We start from the raw sequence: 23,740 nt of genomic DNA, 5'->3' as shown, positions 1-23,740 counted from the left end.
AAAATTGTTGAATCTATAACGTTTTTCCCAAAACAAGCCAGTTTAATCTTGCTAGCGTTCCATCAAGCTTCACAGCTGTACACAGTTGGCCAAACAACATTGGTAACTCCACTTATGAATATAACTATATCTTGATAGCTGACTGGTACTGGTAATGGGAATGTCGATCACTGATTTACATAAAAATACAGAACTTAAAGATTTAAAAAACGTATAATACAAAAAGCAAATAATATACATATTTTTTATCAGAATTATAAATATATTTAAAGTCTAAGAATAATAATTTGAATAATTTTTCAATAGCATTTTGCACTACTTTACTAAAAGTCGCGGGAAGATTTAATATAAAAACTTAGGAAGTTTTGGTGGCGGCAGATATACCGCAAAATTTGCGAGTGGGAGTACTGACTATATAAACCAAAAACAAGAAAGGAAAGCTAACTTCGGGCGGAGCCGAAGTTGATATACCCTTGCAGTTAAAACCAGATATATATCGCAAACATCGGATATAGTTGGCCGCTCCTTATGGGAATATGATAATATAACCCAATTTATTATAATATAAAATCTAAAAAAAGTCCCAAACTTCTATCTTCAAAAATACCAAAGTAAGACTAAAACAAGAAAGGAAAGCTAACTTCGGGCGGAGCCGAAGTTGATATACCCTTGCAGCTAAAACCGGATATATATCGCAAACATCGGATATAGTTGGCCGATCCTTATGGGAATATGAATATATAATCCAATTTATTACAATACAAAATCTAAAAAAAGTCCCAAACTCCTATCTTCAAAAATACCAAAGTTGGTATTTCTACCAAAAAACCTTTCTGATCGTTCAGTTATATGGCAGCTATAAGATATAGTCGGTCTATCGTTATGAATTTTTGTAGGTCGGATCAACTGACCAAAAATAGAATCTGTACTAAGTTTCTATCTTCAAAAACACGAAAGTTGGGTCATTTCCGATCGTTCAGTTATATAGAAACTCTCTAACTCTAAAAACACCGAAGTTATACCATTTCCGATCAATCAGTTATATAGCAGCTATAGTATAGTCGATCCAAGCCGTTCCGACTTATATACTGCGTACAAAGGAAAGAAGGGTGTGTGCAAAGTTTCAAGTCGATAGCTTTAAAACTGAGAGACTAGTTTGCGTAGAAACAGACAGACGGACAGACAGACAGACGTACAGACGGACATGCTCATATCAACTCAGGAGGTGATCCTGATCAAGAATATATATACTTTATAGGGTCGGAGATGTCTCCTTCACTGCGTTGCACACTTTTGACCAAAATTATAATACCCTCTGCAAGGGTATAAAAAGATGCCTCGGTAAAACCAGTTAAGAGATATGAAAACTAAAACAAGAAAGGAAAGTTAACTTTGGGCAGAACCAAAGTAGATATACTCTTGTTTATGTCAAATTATGTTGTTTATGGTACTTATGGTTTATAATTTATACTGATGACTATAAAATGATAACATAAAAAACTATGACTATAAAATTATTAAAAATCATTTAAAACTCAGAAACTTGAAATACGGAATATTGCTTAAAACTAAAACAAAAGAAAAAGGCAAACTGGCAGACAGTCATATGGACATATATGGTGACGATATATAAACTTAGGTGATGATGTTATAGAATATATATACATACTTCATAAGGCTTAAAATGTTTCCTTCACTGCGTTGCACACATTTTACATACATTTTACCTTTACAATACTATATTTAAATTCTCTCTATAAGAGCATTTAAACCTATGGCTTAAAAAAAAGGTCCAATAAAAAAAAATAAAAACCAATAAAAAAAAAAGTAAAAACCACGGAAATGGAAACCATTAAAAATATAACTTTTTGCATCATAAACAAAATTTTAGTAAACTGGTGAACTTTCTGATGCAATTGAACAAAAAATAGGTAACCAATCGTAATTTGGTTTATAGACAGATACATTCATACACATTTTTTTTTTAAGTATACATTTTTATAAGTATATATTTTACACACATACATTGAAGTGCGGTGGTTTTTATAAAAAACGAGAAAGAAAAGCTAACTTGGGCGGAGCCGAAGTTGATAAGCCCTTGCAGTTAAAACCCGATATATGTACATATATCGCAAACATCGGATATAATTGTCCGATCCTTATGAGAGTATCAAAATAAAACCAATTAATTACAATAAAATATCTAAAAAAAAAAGTCCCAAGCTTCTATCTTCAAAAATACCAAAGCTGGTATTTTTACCAAAAACCATTTCCGATCGTTCAGTTATATGGCAGCTATACCAGCGATATGTATATATGCAAGGGTATATCAACTTCGGCTCCGCCCGAAGTTAGCATTCCTTTCTTGTTCTATATAAAAAGGGGAAAAAAACTTTAGAAAACTCTCTGAAATTTACGTACGTCTGAAGTTTACTTATCCTACTTGTTGGTGATTAAAAAGTATTAACGATCGCCGATCCAGTGACCATAATAATGGTAAAGTATTATATACAAGCATGTACATACATACATAAATATGTACATATTTAGTGACAAGGGGTGGAGTAGGTACAATAGCCAAGTACAATACACAATCGGTATGCCTGTGATTGTGTTCAAGTTTTTTTTTACTAAGAAATTGCCTTTTGTTCTCAGACATGCAGCATAAAAAGTAGCGAATATAAAACAAAAGTGTCACTTGCCCAGAGACTGGGGATGCCAGACGAAGTTCAGCTTGCATTGTTATTCTTCTTTGTTAGCTTGGCTTGTGTTCGTATTAAAAGTATGTATTTATGTATGTGCATACAAATGTACATATGCCAGAATATGTGCCCGTTTGATTTTTTACTTTTGGTTCTACCAAGGCCCCAAAATCATTCTTTTCGGTAAGATCAATGATTCGATACGATGTGCTTTGCCACGTACAGTAGAAAGCCAAGAGGTATACGTTTTCGAGATGGGATCGACAAGGCTCAGTTGATGAACTGTTCTTAAAGCTATCAAAGAAAGAAACAATAAATTTAATTCGATAAGATTTCGATGATTTTTGAAGATGCGACACATAAATACATATGTTAATTAGTATTTTTTTAGCTTTGCAAAGGGTATTATAGGGGTTTTTTTTTTAATTTTTAACTTTTGGTACTAAACAATATCTATGTATGTATACTCACCATGTCGCACGTGGCCAACTTTAATTCTCAGTATAAATTTGTAAGATTAAGAAAACGTACCGTTTCTATTAGACTGTTTTAGTCAATCTACAAATTTTTGTATTGAAAATGTATTCCTATGATAATTTTATTATAAAAACCTTTTCTTTGAATACCAATTTAAAAAAAAAGACCAAGATATTATTCATATCCTATACCTTGCAGAGGGAGTTATGATTTTGGTCAAGAGTGTGCAACGCAGTAAAGAAGACATTTCCGAACCCGTAAAGTACATATGTATATATATTCTTGATTTCGTCGACCTCCTGTTCAAACAATATCCTCTTACTTAACTGTTCAACGTTCAATCGCAGTGTGCCTCACATCGTCTCGTACTACTTGGAAATAACGTCCTAGACAGTGTTTCATTAGTTAACGATCTTGGAGTCCTTTTTGACCATAAGCTGTCGTTTAATGAACATATATCATTGACAGTTAATAAAGCCAAAGGTTGTTAACTTTTATCAAACGTTGGTCAAAACAATTATGTTCCTTTCACCGCTAAGGTACTTTGACTGAACAGGTATGTTTTACCTTGGAATATTTTTCGTGCGTTAGGAATCCGCAATATATTTGGTTCATCAAAAAAGTATTGAATCTGTCCAAAAGGAGTTTCTGGTTTTGCATTAAAAAATTTTAATTGCGATACTTGCCTTCCGGCGTCAGTTCCGAATATGGTAACTATGCATTTTCGACCCTTTTAGTTACCAATTGGTAGATCTAATTTTGCCGAAAACGATCCATATTGTAAATTATGTTTCACTACGTTATTTGTAAAAGTTACAACTTATTTTCCTATTTACTATCCCTGAACTATAGGGCAGTGGTTGGCACTCAGTACATGTGCTTGAGAATATGAACAATTAATTGGATGGCTTTGAAAGTGCGAAATTCAAATATGAAAAATATTGACTTTTCAGAGACTTTAAAAAATATATAATATATCGTTGTTTAGGTGTACTTCAGAGTTTATGTCGTAGCATGTCTTATTCTGCACTTATCCGATGCAACCAGGGACCGTAAATAATGATTATGAGTTTAAAAAAATTGAAGCCCAAAACAGTCTCCAAAAAAATTGAAAAAAATTGTCATAAGTTAAATTTTCATGGCAAATTCAAAAACAAGATAAATTTTTTTTTTCAATTTTTATGAAAAAAATTGATTTTTAATAATTAAAATTAATTTTAATAATAAAAAATTAGTAATAATTATTAAGTATCAATTTTTATATAAAAATTACGCAATAACTTTTATTTTGTAATTTTTATTATATAAATTGGAAAATAAAAATTATTCGATAACTTTTATTTTAAAAATTGAAAATAAAGATTGAATCTATATATCTTTTAATCCGTTGAAGCCAGATTCAATATATATGTATATATATGATTTACACATCAATACCTTTCAGATGGTATATAATAAGTATGTATATATGTTTATCCGCTTATGTGCCTGTGCAGTATTGGCAGTATTCATAAATAACTATTTATAATAACTGTACTATAATAACTAACCCAACTATTGTTGCGGCGGCTGAGAAAGAGTAGTTCATTAAATTATTAATCAAGATTAAATTACAAAAATTTATTAGTTTTTAATATATAAATGGCTAATTATTTAATTTCAAGAACATTAACTTTTGCACGGAGTCTTCGGCAAGGTTGCATCTAAGATCAGTAATTACTAATTTAAGGGCCGAAAATGCCCTTTCAACCTATATAAACATATATACATACTTATTATATACCATCTGAAAGGTATTGATGTGTAGATCATATATATACATATATATTGGATCTGGCTTCAACGGATCAAAAGATATATAGATTCAATCTTTATTTTCAATTTTTAAAATAAAAGTTATCGAATAATTTTTATTTTCCAATTTATATAATAAAAATTGAAAATAAAAGTTATTGCGTAATTTTTATATAAAAATTGATACTTAATAATTATTACTAATTTTTTATTATTAAAATTAATTTTAATTATTAAAAATCAATTTTTTTCATAAAAATTAAGAAATAACTTTTATTTTGTAATTTTTTGCTTTTTTAATTATAACCGTTACAGTCCCTGGATGCAACCTCCAAGTTTTCAAAGTAGAAAAACATCTGCTACAATCGCCTCTGTTAACGCCCTAAAAACTCTTTCTTTAATAACTTCAATTTTTTTTATCCAATCGGTACAAAATAAAAAATATATATATAAAATATAGCTAATATATTTATATTATTTATATTAAAAGGTTTATATTATTGGTATTATTGGTTGGTACGCCCACTTTTTTAAAACAGGTTCTTAGGGCGTCAATCAATACAACAAAAGAAAAACAATAAAATATTTTCATGGTTTATTTTAACATTAAATAAGAAAAAATATGCACAACATATTTTTTTACAATTAAAAAATATTAGTTTTTTAAATTAATTACTTAAAATTTATATGCATATTATAAGCTATATTAGCCAAAATTAACAAAAATTAAATATTTGCTCGATATATTCATCAAAATCTTTTTATCAAAATTTTGAACAATTTATTTTTTAATATTTAAGTTTGTAATTTTTTTTAAATAGATATCTTAATGCAGAGCACTCACACAACTTGGTGTTGTCAAATACACCACCGATGATTTTTCATCGATGTTCAGTATTCAGTAACTCAATATATATACATAATTCAATATTTCTATTTTTTATGTAATTTATATTAATATCACTTCAACATCATCAGTCTGCGAGACGAAAATATATTCTAAAATTTTCTGTCTATTTATTAAAAATGTTTAAAACTTATAAAAAAATGTTTGGGTGTGATAATAAACTGGGACCTTTTTAAGATTTTTTAAATTTAAGCCCACAATAATAAATAACACAGTACGACAATGGTTTGGAACTTTTGAGAAGACTTAGTTGAAATTGTTTATTAGTTCGAATATACATATTACAAAACCTAGTATAGTTTGAAATATTTCTAACACCCTCAAAATCTTAACTTATTTGGGAAAAACGGATTTTTGGGACTTTTTTGCTCTTAAAAAATTGCTCTTAAATTTAAACGCGTTAAATTTATAAATTTCCGACGTTTTTTAATAGTGAAATGTTGTAGCTTTTGAAAAAAAATGTCTTACATTTGGGAATGAATGACTTGTTTTGGGAAAAGCGTTTTAACTTCAAACATTTTCATAATTTCCTAATGCAATTGGTCTTGTTTTATTCAGGATTAATGATACAATATTGATATTTCATTTCTTGGAAGTTGTACCGAAAAAATGGCGTTAAAGTCCGAAAAACACAACAAAAATTCAAAAATGTCAGTTTCTTGTGTAAAAATGTTAAGCTTTTTGTTTTAATTAATTTAAGATCTATTTTTTTTCAAAAGCTACAACATTTAACAATTAAAAAAGTCAGAAATTTTAAAATGCGTTTAAAATTACGCGTTGAGGAATTTTTAAAAACAAAGAAGTCCTGAAAAAACGTTTTTTCTAAATAAATCAAGATTTTGAGGGTGTTAGAAATATTTCAAACACGGTTTTGTACTATGTTCGACCTAATAAACAATTCCTTCTAGGTCTCTTCAAAATTTCCTTCAATTTTTATACCCTTGCAGAGGGTATTATAATTTTGTCCAAAAGTGTGCAACGCAGTGAAGGAGACATCTCCGACCCTATAAAGTATATATATTCTTGATCAGGGTCCCCTCCTGAGTTGATATGAGCATGCCCGTCTGTCCGTCTGTCTGTCCGTTTCTACGCGAACTAGTCTCTCAGTTTTAATGCTATTGTCTTGAAACTTTCCACACACCCTTCTTTTTTTGCACGCAGTATTTAAGTCGGAACGGCCCGGATCGGCCGACTATATCCTATAGCTGCCATATAGCTGATTGATCGGAAATGGTATAACTTTGGTGTTTTTAAAGTTAGAGAGTTCAAATTTTACACAAAAGCTATTTTTGGCAAAACATTACGACATGTTAAATTTCATAAGGATCGGCCGACCATATCTTATAGCTGCCATATAACTGAACGATCGAAAATGACCCAACTTTCGTGTTTTTAAAGATAGAAAGCTGAAACTTAATACAGATTCCAGTTAATCCAACCTACCAAATTTCATTAGGATCGGCCGACTATATCCTATAGCTGCCATATAACTGAACGATCGGAAATGGTTTTTGGTAGAAATGTCAACTTTCGTATTTTTTAAGATAGAAGTTTGGGACTTTTTTTAGATTATTTATTTTAGTTAATTGGTTTTATTATGATGCAATCATAAGGATCGGCCAACTATATCCGATGTTTGCGATATATATTCGGTTTTAACTGCAAGGTTATATCAACTTCGGCTCCGCCCGAAGTTAGCTTTCCTTTCTTGTTTTTTGTCGCACTGTGTTATCGATAACCACTTCAAACTTAAAAGAAAAAAAAATTTTTTTTTTTAATTCATTTACGAGAAATTATTATAAAAAAATATAAATATTTAAAATAAATAAATCGGTTTATTTTAAATTTATTAAAATAAATAAATCAATTTTATCATTGATAAAAAAAAAGTCATCGATTTTTTCCAAATAAAAGTTGTGCTCTACATAAATTTTCCTGTTAAAAAAATTTGAAACGTAAAAATTAAAAAATTTCAATGTGGCCAACTTGGTATGTCACGACCCCATAGAGAATAGAATAAGTACCAAAAAGGTTACAGAGATTAGGTTTTAAAAAGACTGCATCGCTGGAAGAGCTTAAGGCTATACCAAAAAGTGTTTATGGGAAGTGCTTTGAGGGTTGGAAAAACCGTTGGCATTAGTGTATTGTATCTGAGGGGGATTAATTTGAAGGAGACAACATAAATATTGATAAATAAATTAATAGTTTTTCTTGAAAATACAAAGTCACCTTACTTTTTGAACACATCTCGCATACCTGTGAGGCATCGCTGCAGAATGGAAAATTTTGACACAGACACTTTTGCCGGGCTCTATAAATGAGTCTGTTATTTTTATAAAAGGGTATGTTATTTTTAAGACACTACAGAATTTTTGAAGCAAATTTTCGATTTTTTAAAAATGTTACTCAGATGTCCCCCCTTAAATTATCCCAATATAGCATAATGTTTTTTGCTATCATAATGCCTTTGATCGACAACTTTAAAGTAACCATAGCTTAAACGAAAAATTGAACATTGATCTATTGTAAATAATTTTCATCTTAAATTATTTTAATAAAAAATGGTTTTTGCCAGAAGAAGTGGTCAACTTTCCTATTTTGCAAAAATATTGTACACCGCTCGTAAACGAACTAAATTGTGATATAAATCTGCGAGCAATGACAAAAATCTTGCAAAATGTTCGGAAACGGACTCGGATCGTTTATTTTCACTTACATTTTTAACTTTATATATCCGGGTTTCACAGTATATATGTTTCGGACGTTTTACGAAATTTTTTTTTGATTTTTGCTCGATGATTTTTATATTTCAAATATTTATATTTCCAATATATTTCTATTTTATTACCATATCATTATATAAATAAATGTACCAAATTGATAACGCAGCAAAAAAAAAACTTTAAGCGACACGGAGCAATAACTGAACTTTAGAAAATTTACGTGCGACATGGTCTCAGGAATAGCTAAGCGGTAGAGTTTTCGGTTGATATAACTCCTTTTTAATTGTATTAAATTATTCCTGTTGTTAATTATATTAAGTTATTCCTTTTTGTTTTAAAAAATTTTTTTTATACTTAATATTTATACTCCGATTAAGACCATAAAAGCGAAAAACGACGCCACAGTACCCCCATGTATAATTTAATGGGCTGAATGGACGTAGGTGTCTCAGACCAAAAATAAATTATCATTATTAAATTTTAAGATAAGGAACGAAATTTTAATATAATTTGTTAAACTAAAAACAGTTTGTCACCTATGTGACCTGTCGTCGTTCTTCACCCCATAATCCAAGCCTAGTGTACTTAGATTGACAAAAACTGTTTTTCAGGTTTGGGAATGAGCGGGAGTCAAAAAGGTAAAAAACCGTTTTTGATCTGCAAGGTTTTATCTGCAAGGGTATATCAACTTGTTTCTCTTGTCTTTCTTGTTTAATAATAATTTTGTATTTCTAGTAATATAACTTTTAAGTTTTTATGATTTTAAAATCGTTTCGCTAAAAATATCATAAAAGTCTCGCAAACGGACCCGTTTTCGAGCTATCGAACACGAAACTATTACTGCCACGAACTTAGCGACCGAGATTCGTTTTTTTACCGTTTCGCCTACCTCTCGTTTTCGATATTTTTTACAAAGCTTTGGCCAACTAGGCTGGTGTAAACTAATTTTCATAATTTTCAAATAGGTAATTTATTTTGACTTATTAACTTATTATCAAATTTTCAAAAGGGGACTTAGGTTAATCAATCCAACTTGTTAATCAAAATTCAAGCATACCTGTGCTCTGTATTTTGTTTTGCGCAGCTTTTTCTCTGAAGGAGGGTCTTATCTCTATTTTTGACACGTTGGTGGCAAATTAGTATGAATAACAAATAGCAGAATGGTGATGTTTCGTTTATACATATACTCTAAAAGAGAGTATTATAAATTTGGTCAATGGTGTGCAACCCAGTCATTTTAGACCGTAAGACTGTATATGTACATATACACTGTGTTATGTCCGTCTGTCTTTTTCTTTGTACACATTCTTCTTTCTTTTGCACTGAATGCAATGTCGGAATAAAAATTTTAAAAGAATCTGTCAACTTCTACTTAACTTTCTATTTAAATTTGTTTTGTCAAAAACTTAGTTTGAACTTTTGTGAGCAGCGGAAATGGTATATTTTTATCGTTTTATTAATTTTAATAATCTGTTGCATTATTGAATATACTTAGTTGAAGCGGCATCGGCTTCAGTCGATTGCGCATCTATCTGCTTAGTTTTATCTGTCCGAACCGTTATCGCGGTATGTAATGTCTTCTCTTGAGCTTTGCTCATGTGCGCCCGACCATAGCACGCCCAGGCGTTCTTTGTACATACATATATGCGACATAAGCTCCCTGTCCCTATTTTGTTCTTTCGCCCATAGTGAGCGATGCCTCTATTAGAATGAATTTGATCGCTAAGCTCCAGGAAGCTGCACTTTTCCTAAGCTCATCGCGCCGCTCCAACCACTGCCGTTGACCTCCGCTTCGCTCTCTATATTACCGCAATAAAGGGCATTTAATTGAAAGCGGTGATTATTTATTGGGAACTGGGAAAACTACCGGTACCAAAGACGCTCGGTAATGCAGCAAACTTTTTTGAACATATTTGCCATATACCCGATATTTTTATACCGTTGCAGAGGGTATTATAATTTTGTCCAAAAGTGTGCAACGCAGTGAAGGAGACATCTCCGACCCCTTAAAGTATATATATTCTTGATCAGGATCACCTCCTGAGTTGATATGAGCATGTCCGTCTGTCCGTCTGTCTGTTTCTACGCAAACTAGTCTCTCAGTTTTAAAGCTATCGACTTGAAACTTTGCACACACCCTTCTTTCCTTTGCACGCAGTATATAAGTCGGAACGGCCGGGATCGGCCGACTATATCCTATAGCTGCCATATAACTGATTGATCGGAAATGGTATAACTTTGGTGTTTTTAGAGTTAGAGAGTTCAAAATTGACATGACAGCTATTTTTGGCAAAATAATACGACATGCCAAATTTCATAAGGATCGGCCGACTATATCTTATAGCTGCCATATAACTGAACGATCGGAAATGACCCAACTTTCGTGTTTTTGATGATAGAAAGCTTGAACTTTGTACAGATTCTAGTTTTGGTCAGTTAATCCGACCTATAAAATTTCATTAGGATCGGCCAACTATATCTTATAGCTGCCATATAACTGAACGATCGGAAATGACCCAACTTTCGTGTTTTTGAAGATAGAAAGCTGGAACTTGGTACAGATTATATTTTTTGTCAGTTAATCCGATCTACCAAATTTCATAACGATCGGTTGACTATATCATATAGCTGTCATTTAACTGAACGATCGGAAATGGTATTTGGTAGAAATATCAACTTTCGTATTTTTGAAGATAGAAGCTTGGGACTTTTTTTTTTAATTTTTTTATTGTAATTAATTAGTTCTATTATGATGTAATCATAAGGATCGGCCAACTATATCCGATGTTTTGCGATATATATCCGGTTTTAGCTGCAAGGGTATATCAACTTCGGCTCCGCCCGAAGTTAGCTTTGCCTTCTTGTTATTTATCCCGATGTATAAAATCTTACCAGACAAACCGACACTTAACTGTAAGGCTTTATCAACACCGGCTCTGCGAGAAGTTAGCTTATACTTTTGTTTTATGCAGTGTGTTACCATTATTAAGGCCAGATATTTTGGGCGTTGGCACGTTTAGCCCTAAACTTTTTAAGTCGACAAGGTTTTTTTGGAAAAAGTGACAATTTAAAGAATTTGTTATAAAAATACTGATAGCGAAAATTAATTAACATCTTTAAATTTTATGGAACAAACATTCATGAACGTTAAAAAAAATCAAAGAATATTTTGAACAATTTTAGAATAGTTAGAAATGTTAAAACTACAACCACGGAAATAAATAATTTTTCTCCCTCGTTTCAGATTTTGTGTGAGAGCGCCCTTTCGGATTCACGGTTTCTGAAATTGCCATTCACCATAATTCATATATTGTAATTTATAGGGTCCGAGATGTCTCCTTCACTACGTTGCACATTTTGGGACAAAATTATAATACCCTCTGGAAGGGTATACAAAGTCTATCCATATTTGATGATTTTATAATTACTTGTGATTCATGTTTACCAACCTGAACAAAAAATCATGCTACTGCTTTTAATTTCATAATTTAATTGAAGGGCAAAACTGTGTTTTGGTCAACGGAAACGCATACGATAATGGGAAAATTACCAGTCGAAAAGACCCAGACTGACAAGCTCTAATTTGTTGTCATTAAATTTTTCAACGAATTTCGTATTTATTGTACCCTTAATTAAATTATCTTTATAATTATTAGAGAAATTGTTATTAAATTGGCGAATCATTATCATCTTCCCTTATGTGGTAATGTGTACGTTTCACAAAAATTTTCGAAATGTTGAGGAAATAAAGGGTCTGAATGCTTGAATGCGATTATTAAGCCCTAAAAGTCGTTGGTTCTATATTTTAACACCAATTTTTACACTAGGATATATTAATTTCCTAGCAATGGAATATATGAATTCCAAATATGGAAATAATTCTGCTTAATATACGGTACACGACGTGTACTACACGTAGAGTACAAGGGTACATTTTATTCGTGTGACGAATATTCGTATGTAACATAGTGTAGGAACATATAACATATACATACATAAGTATCTCCGACGCCACATACATAGCACTATGGAATTCGACCAGTTTTTGTGACAAAAACCCATTTTCTGAAAGTCGGAAAATTAAAATAAGTTTCAGTGTAACGCATTCCAAATTCACCAATTCAATTCACCAGTGGTGCATGACAGAAATTTTTAAATCAGCTAACAAAGACAGCAGTGGCAAATCAAAGGCGACTGAAATATTAAGTTTTGTTTACAAAGTTTGAGCGGGCAGAAGTAAATAGCTAAACAACATTTATTGAAATTAATTAATTCTAATCTTTGTGTACTATGCATAGTATACAGCCCCGCACTAAAGTGATAGCACACTTTTTACTTTTTCCTAACGCTATTAAATTTAATTTTAAATGAAAAGGAAAACAAATTGTACATATGTATACAATGTATGGGCAAAAGTTCGTTGTATGGAAATTAAAAAAAAATCCATTTCGTTGTATGGAATGGTACCAATGGTATCATTGGTCAAATGAAGTGACTGGTTGAGCAAAAGAGCTAAAACTTTAATTTTTTTAGAGTTAGAGAGTTCGGATTTTGTATAAATGCTATTTTTGGCAAAATAATACGACATACCAAGTTTCACAAGGATATAACCATATAGCCATATAACTGAACAGTCGGAAATGGTATTTTGGAAAAATACCAACTTTGGAATTTTTGAAGTGATGTTCGTGTACACATGTACATATGTACATACATACATATACTTCTTCGATTAGACATTTTTGTGACATTTTTTTTAGACATTGAATTTGAATATTGTGCTTAATCGTTTCTTAAAAGGTAAATCTTCAAATTCTTACTGAAGTCCTTTTTTAAAAAAAATGAATAAGCCAATCCCGCAATACATACATATTTAATTCATAATAAAATAAATAGAAGACAATAGAAGACGAAGGCACGTGTCGTGAAAAAAATTTTTGCATGTATTATTTTGAATACATACAACGTATAATCATTATAATGGCATTAGTATTACCATTATAAATACCATTTATCCCTAATATTTTAACTCGTCTTTAGGTATTTTTATTTGATTACTTCAGGGGAATACGGTTAATTCGGAAAAAGTGACAAATTTTGAAGAATTTGTTTTGAAAATACTAATAGCGGAACTTAATTTATTATCTTTACATTTTATCTTACATTGTTTACCTTTAAAAAAAAAAAACAAGAAAGGAAAGCTAACTTCGGTCGGAGCCAAAGTTGATATACCCTTGCAGTTAAAACCGGATATATATCGCAAAACATCGGATATAGTTGGCCGATCCTAATGAAATGTGGTAGGTGAGATGAACTGACCAAAACTAGAATCTGTACCAAGTTCCAGCTTTCTATCTTCAAAAACGCAAAAGTTGGGTCATTTCCGATTGTTCAGTTATATGGCAGCTATAGGATATAGTCGGCTGATCCTTATGAAATTTGGCACTTTGTAATGTTTTGCCAAAGATAGCTTTCATGTCAAATTTGAACTCTCTAACTCTAAAAACACCAAAATTATACTATTTCCGATCAATCAGTTTAATGGCAGCTATAGGATATAGTCGACCGATCCCGACCTATATACTGCGTGCAAAGAAAAGAAGGGTGTGTGCAAAGTTTCAAGTCGATAGCTTTAAAACTGAGAGACTAGTTCGCGTAGAAACAGACAGAAAGACGGACAGACGGACAGAAGGACATACGGACAGACGGACATGCTCATATCAACTCAGGAGGTGATCCTGATCAGGAATATATATACTTTATAGGGTCGGAGATGTCTCCTTCACTGCGTTGCACCTTTTGGACAAAATTATAATACCCTCTGCAAGGGTATAAAAAATGAGGTCGATATTTTCCTTTGCAGTTAAGATCGGATAAATATCAAAAATATCGGGTATACATAGTTTCTTATTGCAAAGCCTTAAGAAAATTTTATTATAAAACGATAATTCTTAGAATACAAAATTTAAATAAAATTCCAAGCGTCTATCATCAAACTACCAAAGTTACATTAATTTCGAACGTTTAGTGATATGCGAGCAGACAGATTGGCAGATTCCGGTCTTTCCAACTTACATACATACATATGTACAATATGTTTATACATTTATATACTTTATTTACATACTGCGTGCAAAGAAAAGAACTGTGTGTCCAAAGTTTCAGACGTTAGCAGGAGGTCATCCTGATCATATTTACTCTATAGTAGGGATGTCGGAAATATATCAAAATATCGATATATCGATATATTTTCTCTTAAAAAATATTATTATCGTGATATTTTTTGGGCAAAAATAGTCGATAATAATATTTTTGAGTTGGTGTTCTCCGATATTAGTTGCAAAAGAAAGGAAATATAGGTTTACTTGAGTATGCCATTTTGTATTTGGGAGACAAATCCGTTGGAATTCTGGAACTCACAAATTTCAACGATGCCGATGCTAGCGAAGGTTGCTTTAAGTTTTCTTATCACGCCTGGAAGTTCGGTTCCATCTGAACGGTTGGCTTCTGCCATTAAATGTGTTGTCTGTAGTCGAATGACATACCAGCATATAACCGAAAGAGTTTTTTTTAAATCATTGAAGAAAGATTTATTTTGTAATTAAGAGCATTAAATAAGAGAATTAAGTAATTAGCATTATTAAGTACATATTCCATGAATTCATGAATTCATAAGTACATTCCATATTCCTTTTTTTTTTGTATTAAGTTTTTTTTAATCTTTTTAAAATAAATTTGAATACAATGTCCTTAATAATTTTGTTATTTTTTATTTCAAAGAACTTAAAAAAAAGTTGCTTGAGAGTGGGTATAAATATTTGTTGTTTTTTCAATTCACTTTTTAAATAAAAAATATGTCTTGTTTGCAGTTCATGGCGGATGACAACACATATTAAAACCTTTTTTTAAATTTAAAAATAACCTTTTTTCAGTTTTAGCTGACTATAGAAAATATCGAAAATACTCGATATGTCGATTTTTTTTGGTGATGTTTCTGAATATTATCGATTGATATTTTTTTCACAGCAAATATCATCAATACGATATTTTTTCAAAAACCAACAACCCTACTCTATAGGGTCGGAGATGTCTCCTTCACTGCGTTGACCGAACTTCTGACCCTCTGCATGGGTATAAAAGCAAGGTCTTTTTTTATAGAAACAAATTTTAACTCCTCTAAAAAATGACAGATTGGGATGAATTTTCATTAGTACTTTTTTCATACTTTAGTAAATCGGTAAAATGTCAATAACTCCTCTAAAAATTTGGCGATTTGATTTCCTTATATGTTTGTATGAATGTACGTATATGTATGTATATGCATCAAGTGATTTTCAAAATATCTAGCGCAACATCACGATTTAAGTTTTAGGGGGAAGTTGGCTTGGTAAACATAGTTTTATCTCTTTTTGTCTTCGAGATCTCTATATCTGCCCTAATAATTTACCGATTTGGCTTGAATTTTTTTTAAGATATTGTATATTATATATATTAATATTTATATATAAAAAAAATTACCGATTTGGCTTAAATTGGTTTCAACGTATATATTATCTATATATATAGATATATATACATAAACTATGCAAATAGTTTGGCAACATGTCTTAAGATAGATCTTTAGTGGCTAACGGACAAGGCTTTTCGACTCTGATGTGGATGCTGATCAATAACACACATACATATGTATATATGTACTTTATGGGGTCTGAGTAGATTTCTTCTCTATGTTACACTACAAAATACACGACTACACGACTACAAAATACCCTTAGAGTACAATACGAGTACTGGGTTTAAAAATTAAAAATATCTTTTTTCAATAAAAAAATTAAAATAAGTATTCAATTGGTCAGAAAAATTGAAATATCTTTAAATAATCAGTTTTTTTCAAGTTTTTATATTAGCGCAGTGATATATAAATGAAATGTAAATACAGATTACCCTCAAGCATCTTCAAAGTGACAAGTGCTGACCAATTAGAATCTCGTGTCGAAGCTTACATACATATGTATATAATTAAGTACAGAATCTAATTAATGAAGCCGCCCACGACAGAGCAAGAAGGCATTATGTGACAAGGGGGAAAGGCGGGAGCACTCAGCGCACACTTAAACGACCAATCAGAAGATGTTATGCGGTAGCCCATACCGCATCAGTGTGCGAAATGCTTAGCTTACACATATACATATGCACACTGCCTCTGGGTGAGTGCGATTTATGTGCCACTAACTGTGAGAGCCAAAAGTTGGAATGGGTGGAGTGTGGGTACACATATGTATGTATCTTATTTATGTATAAATATGTACATATATTCAAATTGATAAAATTTCGCATGTGCGTGTATTAGCATATAAGGAACATAAGATATGAGATTAATCCAACATCCTCCAAATGTGCTGTAGAATCGTTATATGTATGTTTTTACGTATGTACATCATTTAAATTATTTACTGTAGACATGCGCTGGAAGCGTTATTAATGGCTCACATATGTACATATGCTATGCAGATTTGTATCGTTCGATTTTTCAACCGAATTCAAAGTTTGAGCCATGAAATCGTTATTGTGCCACGCCTATTAACGCCCACGCACATAAGTGAGAAAAAATGATAAAGAGAAGAATAGAATAAAAACTTTTCAAAAAGGAAACGGAAACTCAAGCTCTCAGTCTCAGCTCTCGTCCCCATCCAATTCCAACTTATTCCCATCCGTTCACAAAAAACAATGAGAACGACTAAATCATTACCACCCATTTTCTCTCTCGCTTACACTTGTGGCGTTTCCAGAATCTTGTATACATACATATATTCATATATGTAAGAGAAGGAAATACTCTCAAGCGACATGGAGAGCAGAGAACTTGTTTGGATAGACAGAATAATGCCTTGGAGTAGAGAGAGAATTCAGAAGAGAAACTTCCTAATTTAATTAGTATTGACAAACAGAGAGAGCGTCAGTGTGAGAGGAAAAGAACAGAACTTCATTATTGTGAATACGAACACATTGCACGCCACCACCCCCCACACAACCATCACCAAAAATCATTTTTACCATCAGAGAAATTCACGCTGACAACCAGCATAAAAAAGAAAACAGGTTTTACGAACAAAAAATCTCTCAGACCTTGGCAATTGTTTCGAATTCTGGTAAGGTTCAGAACGTAGAGTTCGGCTTCGCCTTCGTACTTGGCTTCCTTGCTAATTTCCATTTTCTTGCTTGAAATTTGGTTCTTTTTTCATTTTTGTTCATTTTATTTTTTTCTATACGTGAGCCTAGTATACATAAGTAAATTCGGCTCCCAATAGGGTATGCAAAAGCACAGGAGTAAAAAAGCATACAGTCTTGGATGAGACACAGTGGCGGCTCGTTGTTCGTTTCGTGCCACTCATTGGAGAAGTATACCTACATACATTTGTATGTATATGTATATACACCCCAACCCCTTTGAACCAAACCAAACAGTGCTCGAGCTCAAATAAATGTGAATGTAAATAAATAATTTCTACATAATGCGCTGGCTGCGCTTCTCTTTGCTATAGAAAAGATTCAGAAATTCCTTTGAAACCAATGTTGATTGTGTCTCTTTTCTGCATATTTTGAGGCTTTTCTAACTGGGACCGTCCCTTACGTTTTTTTATATCGTTTTCGGAGTAACTTAGGGCAACATAATAGAAAATGTACATACATATATGTGTAAATAAATATATGCGTGGGGATATAGAGAATATATTCTTGAAGAGATATTATAATTTTGGACAAAGGTGTGCATGCAACGCAGTGAAGGAGATATCTCTGACCCTATAAAGCATATAAATATATTTTTGTTCAGGATCATCTCCAGAGTTGATATAAACATGTCCGCCTGTCTGTCTGTTTCTACGCAAACTAGTCTCTCAGTTTAACGTTTTTGTATTGTTTTAGTTTTAGGTTTTAGTTTTTGTATTGTAATAAACTGGTTATATTATGATATTTTCATAAGGATCGGCCTACTATATCCAATGTTCGCGATATATGTATGTACATATATATATACATATATATATATATGCATATATCCGCTTTGAACTTCAAGGGTATATGAACTCCGGCTCCGCCCGAAGTTACCTTTCCTTTCTTGTTATTAACTTTAAACTGTTTTATTTTTTATTATAAGCTTTAGTAGAAGCTATTTTTAACGTCCTCGAAAAAAAGGTGCTTTGGGATTGTCTTCGTCGGTTTGGAACATTCAAATCCAAAAATTTTTAAAATGTTCTTTCCAAGAATTGAACAACAATTTTTACCTAAAATATATATTATAATAAAACAAGAAAGTAAAGCCTAATTCGGGCGGAGCCGAAGCTGATACACAGTTGATATTGGACGATCCCCTTGAGAATTTCATTATAAAACCAATTTAGTTGGATAAAAAATTTAAAAAAAAAGAGTTTCAAGCTTCTAAACTGAAAAATATCATAAAAAATACCAAAGTATGATTATTTCCGATTGTTCGGCTATATGGAGCTATATGATATAGTCAATAGATCTTTATAAAATTTTGTAGATTGAATCAATTGACCGAAAATAGAATCCGTATCTCCCAATTTTTAGACTCCAAAAATACCAAAGTTTTGGCATTTCCGATCGATCAATCAATATGGCAGCAATATGATATGTGTACTGGGCCTCTCGCGGCCGTTTCTTACATGGTTCGCGTAGAAACAGACAAACGGACAAGCTTATATTAAATTAGGAGGTCATCCTGATCATATATCATATGATCATCCTGATAATATATACATGTACCTTATAGGGTGGGAAATGTACTTCACTGCGTTGCACATTTTTGACAAAAATTATAATACGCTCTTCAAGGGTTTTTTTTGAAAATTTTTTGAAAATCCTAACTGCGTATAACTCACCAAGTTTATTTGAAGACCAAGAATTTTTAATGTCTACGATTTTTGATGAATTTTCAATCCTGCGATTGACGAACTATAATTGTTTACTATTTTTATTTTAATTCAGCCTGCCATGGTCAAAAAGTAACTAATAAACAAAAAACAAACGAGGGAGCTGTAGAACATGAGAATTGTCGTTTGTTCTGCTGTCCTCATACTCAAAAATTATTACTACTTCTATGGCCACGGGAAGCAGAGTAGTAGGCACGGAAAAAGCTCGGAGCAGAGCAGAGCTTACATATATTTTTATAAATCTGTCTGCAATATAGTAGTAAATCCAAGCTCTGGTGTTGATTAACAGATATGTTTGTTCTTCATGCTTAAACGATGGGTAGGGTTTAATGTCGCCTCTTATACTGACAATTTCTCTATAATTTTTTGCAATATATTTCCATAATTTGATTTTTAATTATTTTGAATTCGAATATATTCGATGTTTTAGTTTTGGTACAAACAATGTTAAATAGAAAATAAATCCCTTTTTTTTTTTATAAATTTTGGTCTTCATCTGAATTTTTATTTTAATCTATGGTGTATCTAAGCTGGGCTTTCTATCTCCACTAGAATTTATGAATTTAATGTCTCAAATGAATCTGCAATAAAAACTGGAAGAAAGTCTTTTTTTCTTCTCTCAGGGTTAAACACATATGTATGTATATTAAACAAAAAGGGACGGCTGTAGTAAAGTTCCCGTCTATATTATACCGACTCTATTATAGAGATTTGGGCGAAATATATGTATCTACCAAATACCATTTCCGATCGTTACATCTATAAGATATAGACGGCCGATCACAATGAAATTTTGTAGATCAATTAAATCGCCAACAAATAGAATCTGTAGAAAGCTCAAACGTTTTATGTTTAAAAACACGAAAGTTGGGTTATTCCCAATATTTCAGTTATATGGCAGCTATATGATAAGCCGGCCGTTCCGAATTATATACTGCGTGCAAATAAGAGAAGGGTGAGTGCAAAGTGGTAAATGTATAGCTTCAAACCTGAAAGATAGTTTGCGTACAAACAGACAGACGGAAATGCTTATATAAACTCAGGAGGTGAACCTTATCATGAATACATATACTTAATAGGTTCAGAAATGTCTCCTTCACTGCGTTACACACTTTTGACCAAAATTATTATAGCTCTGCAAGGATATAAAAAGGCGGATATAGTCGAGTTTCCCGATTACATGCTACCCGGGAATTCATCTCTTCCACCAACAATTAAAATTTTTTTAGCATGCTTTTCTGTTTTGAAGTAGCATAAGATAAAAAAAAAGTATATTACTCCTTTACAATTGTCCGATTTCTATTAATTTTGTATATATGAACATATATATTTTCTTCACAGTATAGATTATCCATTAAAATAGTTTGCCATCAAAACTTTTTAAAAACAAGAAAGGAAAGCTAAGTTGAACAACCTTTGCAGGTAAAACCGGTTTTATATCACAAAGTCGGATATAGTTGGCCAATCCTTATGAGAATATCATAATATAACCCAATTTATTAGAATACAAAATCTAAAATAAGTCCTAAACATCTATCTTCAAAAATACCAAAGTTGGTATTTCTACCAAAAACCATTTCCGATCGTTCAGTTATATGGCAGCTATAAGATATAAGCCGATCGTTATGAAATTTGGTAGGTGGGATCAACTAAATTAAATCCGAACTCTCTTACTCCGAAGATATAGCCGGAGTTATAGCATTTCCGATCAATCAGTTATATGGCATACTATAGTTATACTATAGGATATAGTCGGCCGATCCCAGTCGTGCCGGCTTATATACTGCGTGCAAAGGAAACAAGAGTGTGTGTTAAGTTTCAAGTCGATAGCTTTAACTAGTTTGCGTAAAAACAGACAGACGGACATGCTCAAATCAACTCAGGAGGTGATCTTGATTAAGAATATACATACATATGTACGTATATACCTTTTAGGGTCGGAGGTCGGAGATGTCTCCTTTACTGCGTTGCACACTTTTAACCAAAATGATTATAAAGGGTATAAAAGGGTAATCTTAACGGGTATAAAAATCTTGAAAAATTCGAAACATACTGGAACTGTGTGGGTTATGAGTATAGAGACAATTTCTTTTTTATTTTGTACACATTAACACATGTACATTTGTACTCTCCCAGTACCGGGTATAAAAAGCCACTTGAGTTCTTGGGTATTTAACTTTAGTCGCTAAATTATAATTTATCGAACCCCTTCCATATATTCGCTCTTATACAACTGAAAATTAAAACGTAGACAACCACCTTTCACATATGTATAAAAGTATATTCACATTTGTGTTCTCACTTAAACGCACAATACCTTCTCTTATAACTAATATACATACATATGTACGTATATGTACATACAGAAGCACCGTAAGTTGGCGTTTGTAATAGTTTGGTCAATAGACGGTCAAAATACATTAATGTTATTTTTATTTTAAATTATTTTAAACATGCAAAAATACATACACAAGTTCATCGAAATATGTATAAATATATATGTACACCAAAAAATTTTAATAATTAAGATTTCTTGTTACTTTTTTATTTTAATTTCCCTACCATATACCTAACGTGAAATAAAATATTTCATTGGTTTACAATTATCGATTTTTGTATTTTTCATCGAAATTTGCGACATTATTCAAATAAAACTGGTATTGTACTGTTTGCGAAAGCTAACAAAAATTTGACCTAAAATCATAAACAATTAGTTTTAAGCTTGCGAATATGGGAAATGCGATTGGCTAACGTATTCCTTTAATTATTTAATTTTTCGGCAAATCAGCTACATAGACCTTGTTCCTTTAACATACCTTAAACATAAGAGGGTGTGGAACTTCATCTGACATTGGCAACGAATCCAAGATCCCAGCCAGTAACAACATAAACATATAGTGTGTGCTTGAAGTCAGCAATTATGTGTACTCAACAAACCCAACCACCCACGCAAGAAAGAATGTACATAATGCAAGTCCAAGCGACACCAAAGAGGAGGTAGCAGGTGCGGCATAGTATCGGTGCAGAGGAAAAACGAAGCAAAAAAAAATGAGAAGATGAGGACTCCAACAAGCGACAACCGACCAATCAAGACGCGTTTTGGTGGTTGACGTTCGCTAGTGCTTTGCTCTTCTGTTTCTGTTTCCGCTGTTTCACCTTCTCGCTTTTGCGTCGCAACAGTCTGAGATTTATCAGAGAATATGCGGGGCAATAGCTCTCTTTAGATGCCTTCGTTACTATCATCATTGTTTTTGGCCCTGCTTAATTATTCGGTCAACTTCGGGTATCAGCTTAATGTTTGCTCTTTTCCTCTCGGTTCGGTTAATTTCGGAAAAGCTCGTTTCGTTCATCGTTCTAGCTGCCCCAACCCAATACGATACCACACTACCACTCATTCAAACTGGAAACTCAGTCATTGGCTAATTAGACTCAGCTTTTAATTAACTAGAGTCTAAAGGGTGATTCGCTACTGAGTACCGGGAAATTTAATTGGTGCGTCTCTTTTGACTTTTCCTATCTACATACAAAAAACTCAACTCTGTCCAGTGGAATAGAAATTTTTGTACACGAATAATAACATTCATATGAATAAACATGTTTATATGTAAAGTATTTCTGGATGTAAACAATAACATACAAACAAAATAATTAAATCAAACAAATTCGTTTTATTTTGACGTGCAGGATTCATCTTTTAAAATACTCACCTGAAGTTTTTAGTAGCCGTCGATTCCGAAGTCAGCTGCTTGATAAGTTGGTCCTTTTTACAATTGTAAATTTTAATTATGATTTTTTTATTTTTCCGTGGGCATTGATTTGCTTACTATTACTAAGCAATGATGATTTTGTACTATTGTATGCTTTAGACTTAAATATTATAGGAACTTTTCATTCGAGCGATCGTAGTCGTGAGTGAGTTTTTACAATAGCCTGCAAAAACTAAATTTTTTTTTTCATTGAGAAAATAAGTGAACAAAATTAAAGGAAAGATAAAATAATTATAGTTTGATCAATGACAACTGAACGGAATAAAACACAAAAAAAATCGGTAAAATAATGAAAAATAGAGTTCCATTCTGTATTATTGATTTTTTTTTTATTGTACATACAGCTTTTTATTTTATAATATATATTCATTATATATATTAAATATATATACTGTATATATTAACAGAGACAGGTGAT

At 31.9% G+C, this 23,740-nt stretch overlaps 1 protein-coding gene across 8 annotated transcripts in view; it reads right to left on the bottom strand.

Moving 5' to 3' along the window:
• zfh2 (Zn finger homeodomain 2) overlaps positions 1-23,402 on the bottom strand; it is a 66,411-nt gene extending 43,009 nt beyond the window's left edge. For 6 of the 8 annotated variants that reach the window (XR_006246430.2, XR_006246431.2, XR_011443585.1 and 3 more), the window contains exons 1-2: positions 23,263-23,380; positions 12,599-12,668 (exon numbers count right to left, since the gene is read on the bottom strand). Coding sequence is in view for 3 of the 8 variants with exons in the window: in XM_043213591.2 (XP_043069526.2) it covers positions 12,599-12,624 (26 nt within the window). In the remaining 5 variants the exon portion in view is untranslated. Of the gene's footprint in view, positions 1-12,598; positions 12,669-23,262 lie in introns of all 8 variants that reach the window. The other 2 variants (XM_043213593.2, XM_043213595.2) reach the window with 2 other exon arrangements.
• Between the last annotated feature and the right edge of the window lie 338 nt (positions 23,403-23,740).

This window comes from Drosophila bipectinata, chromosome 4 (genome assembly GCF_030179905.1).
Source record: "Drosophila bipectinata strain 14024-0381.07 chromosome 4, DbipHiC1v2, whole genome shotgun sequence".
NCBI lineage: Eukaryota > Metazoa > Arthropoda > Insecta > Diptera > Drosophilidae > Drosophila > Drosophila bipectinata.
This window is presented reverse-complemented; position numbering and strand designations above follow the sequence as displayed.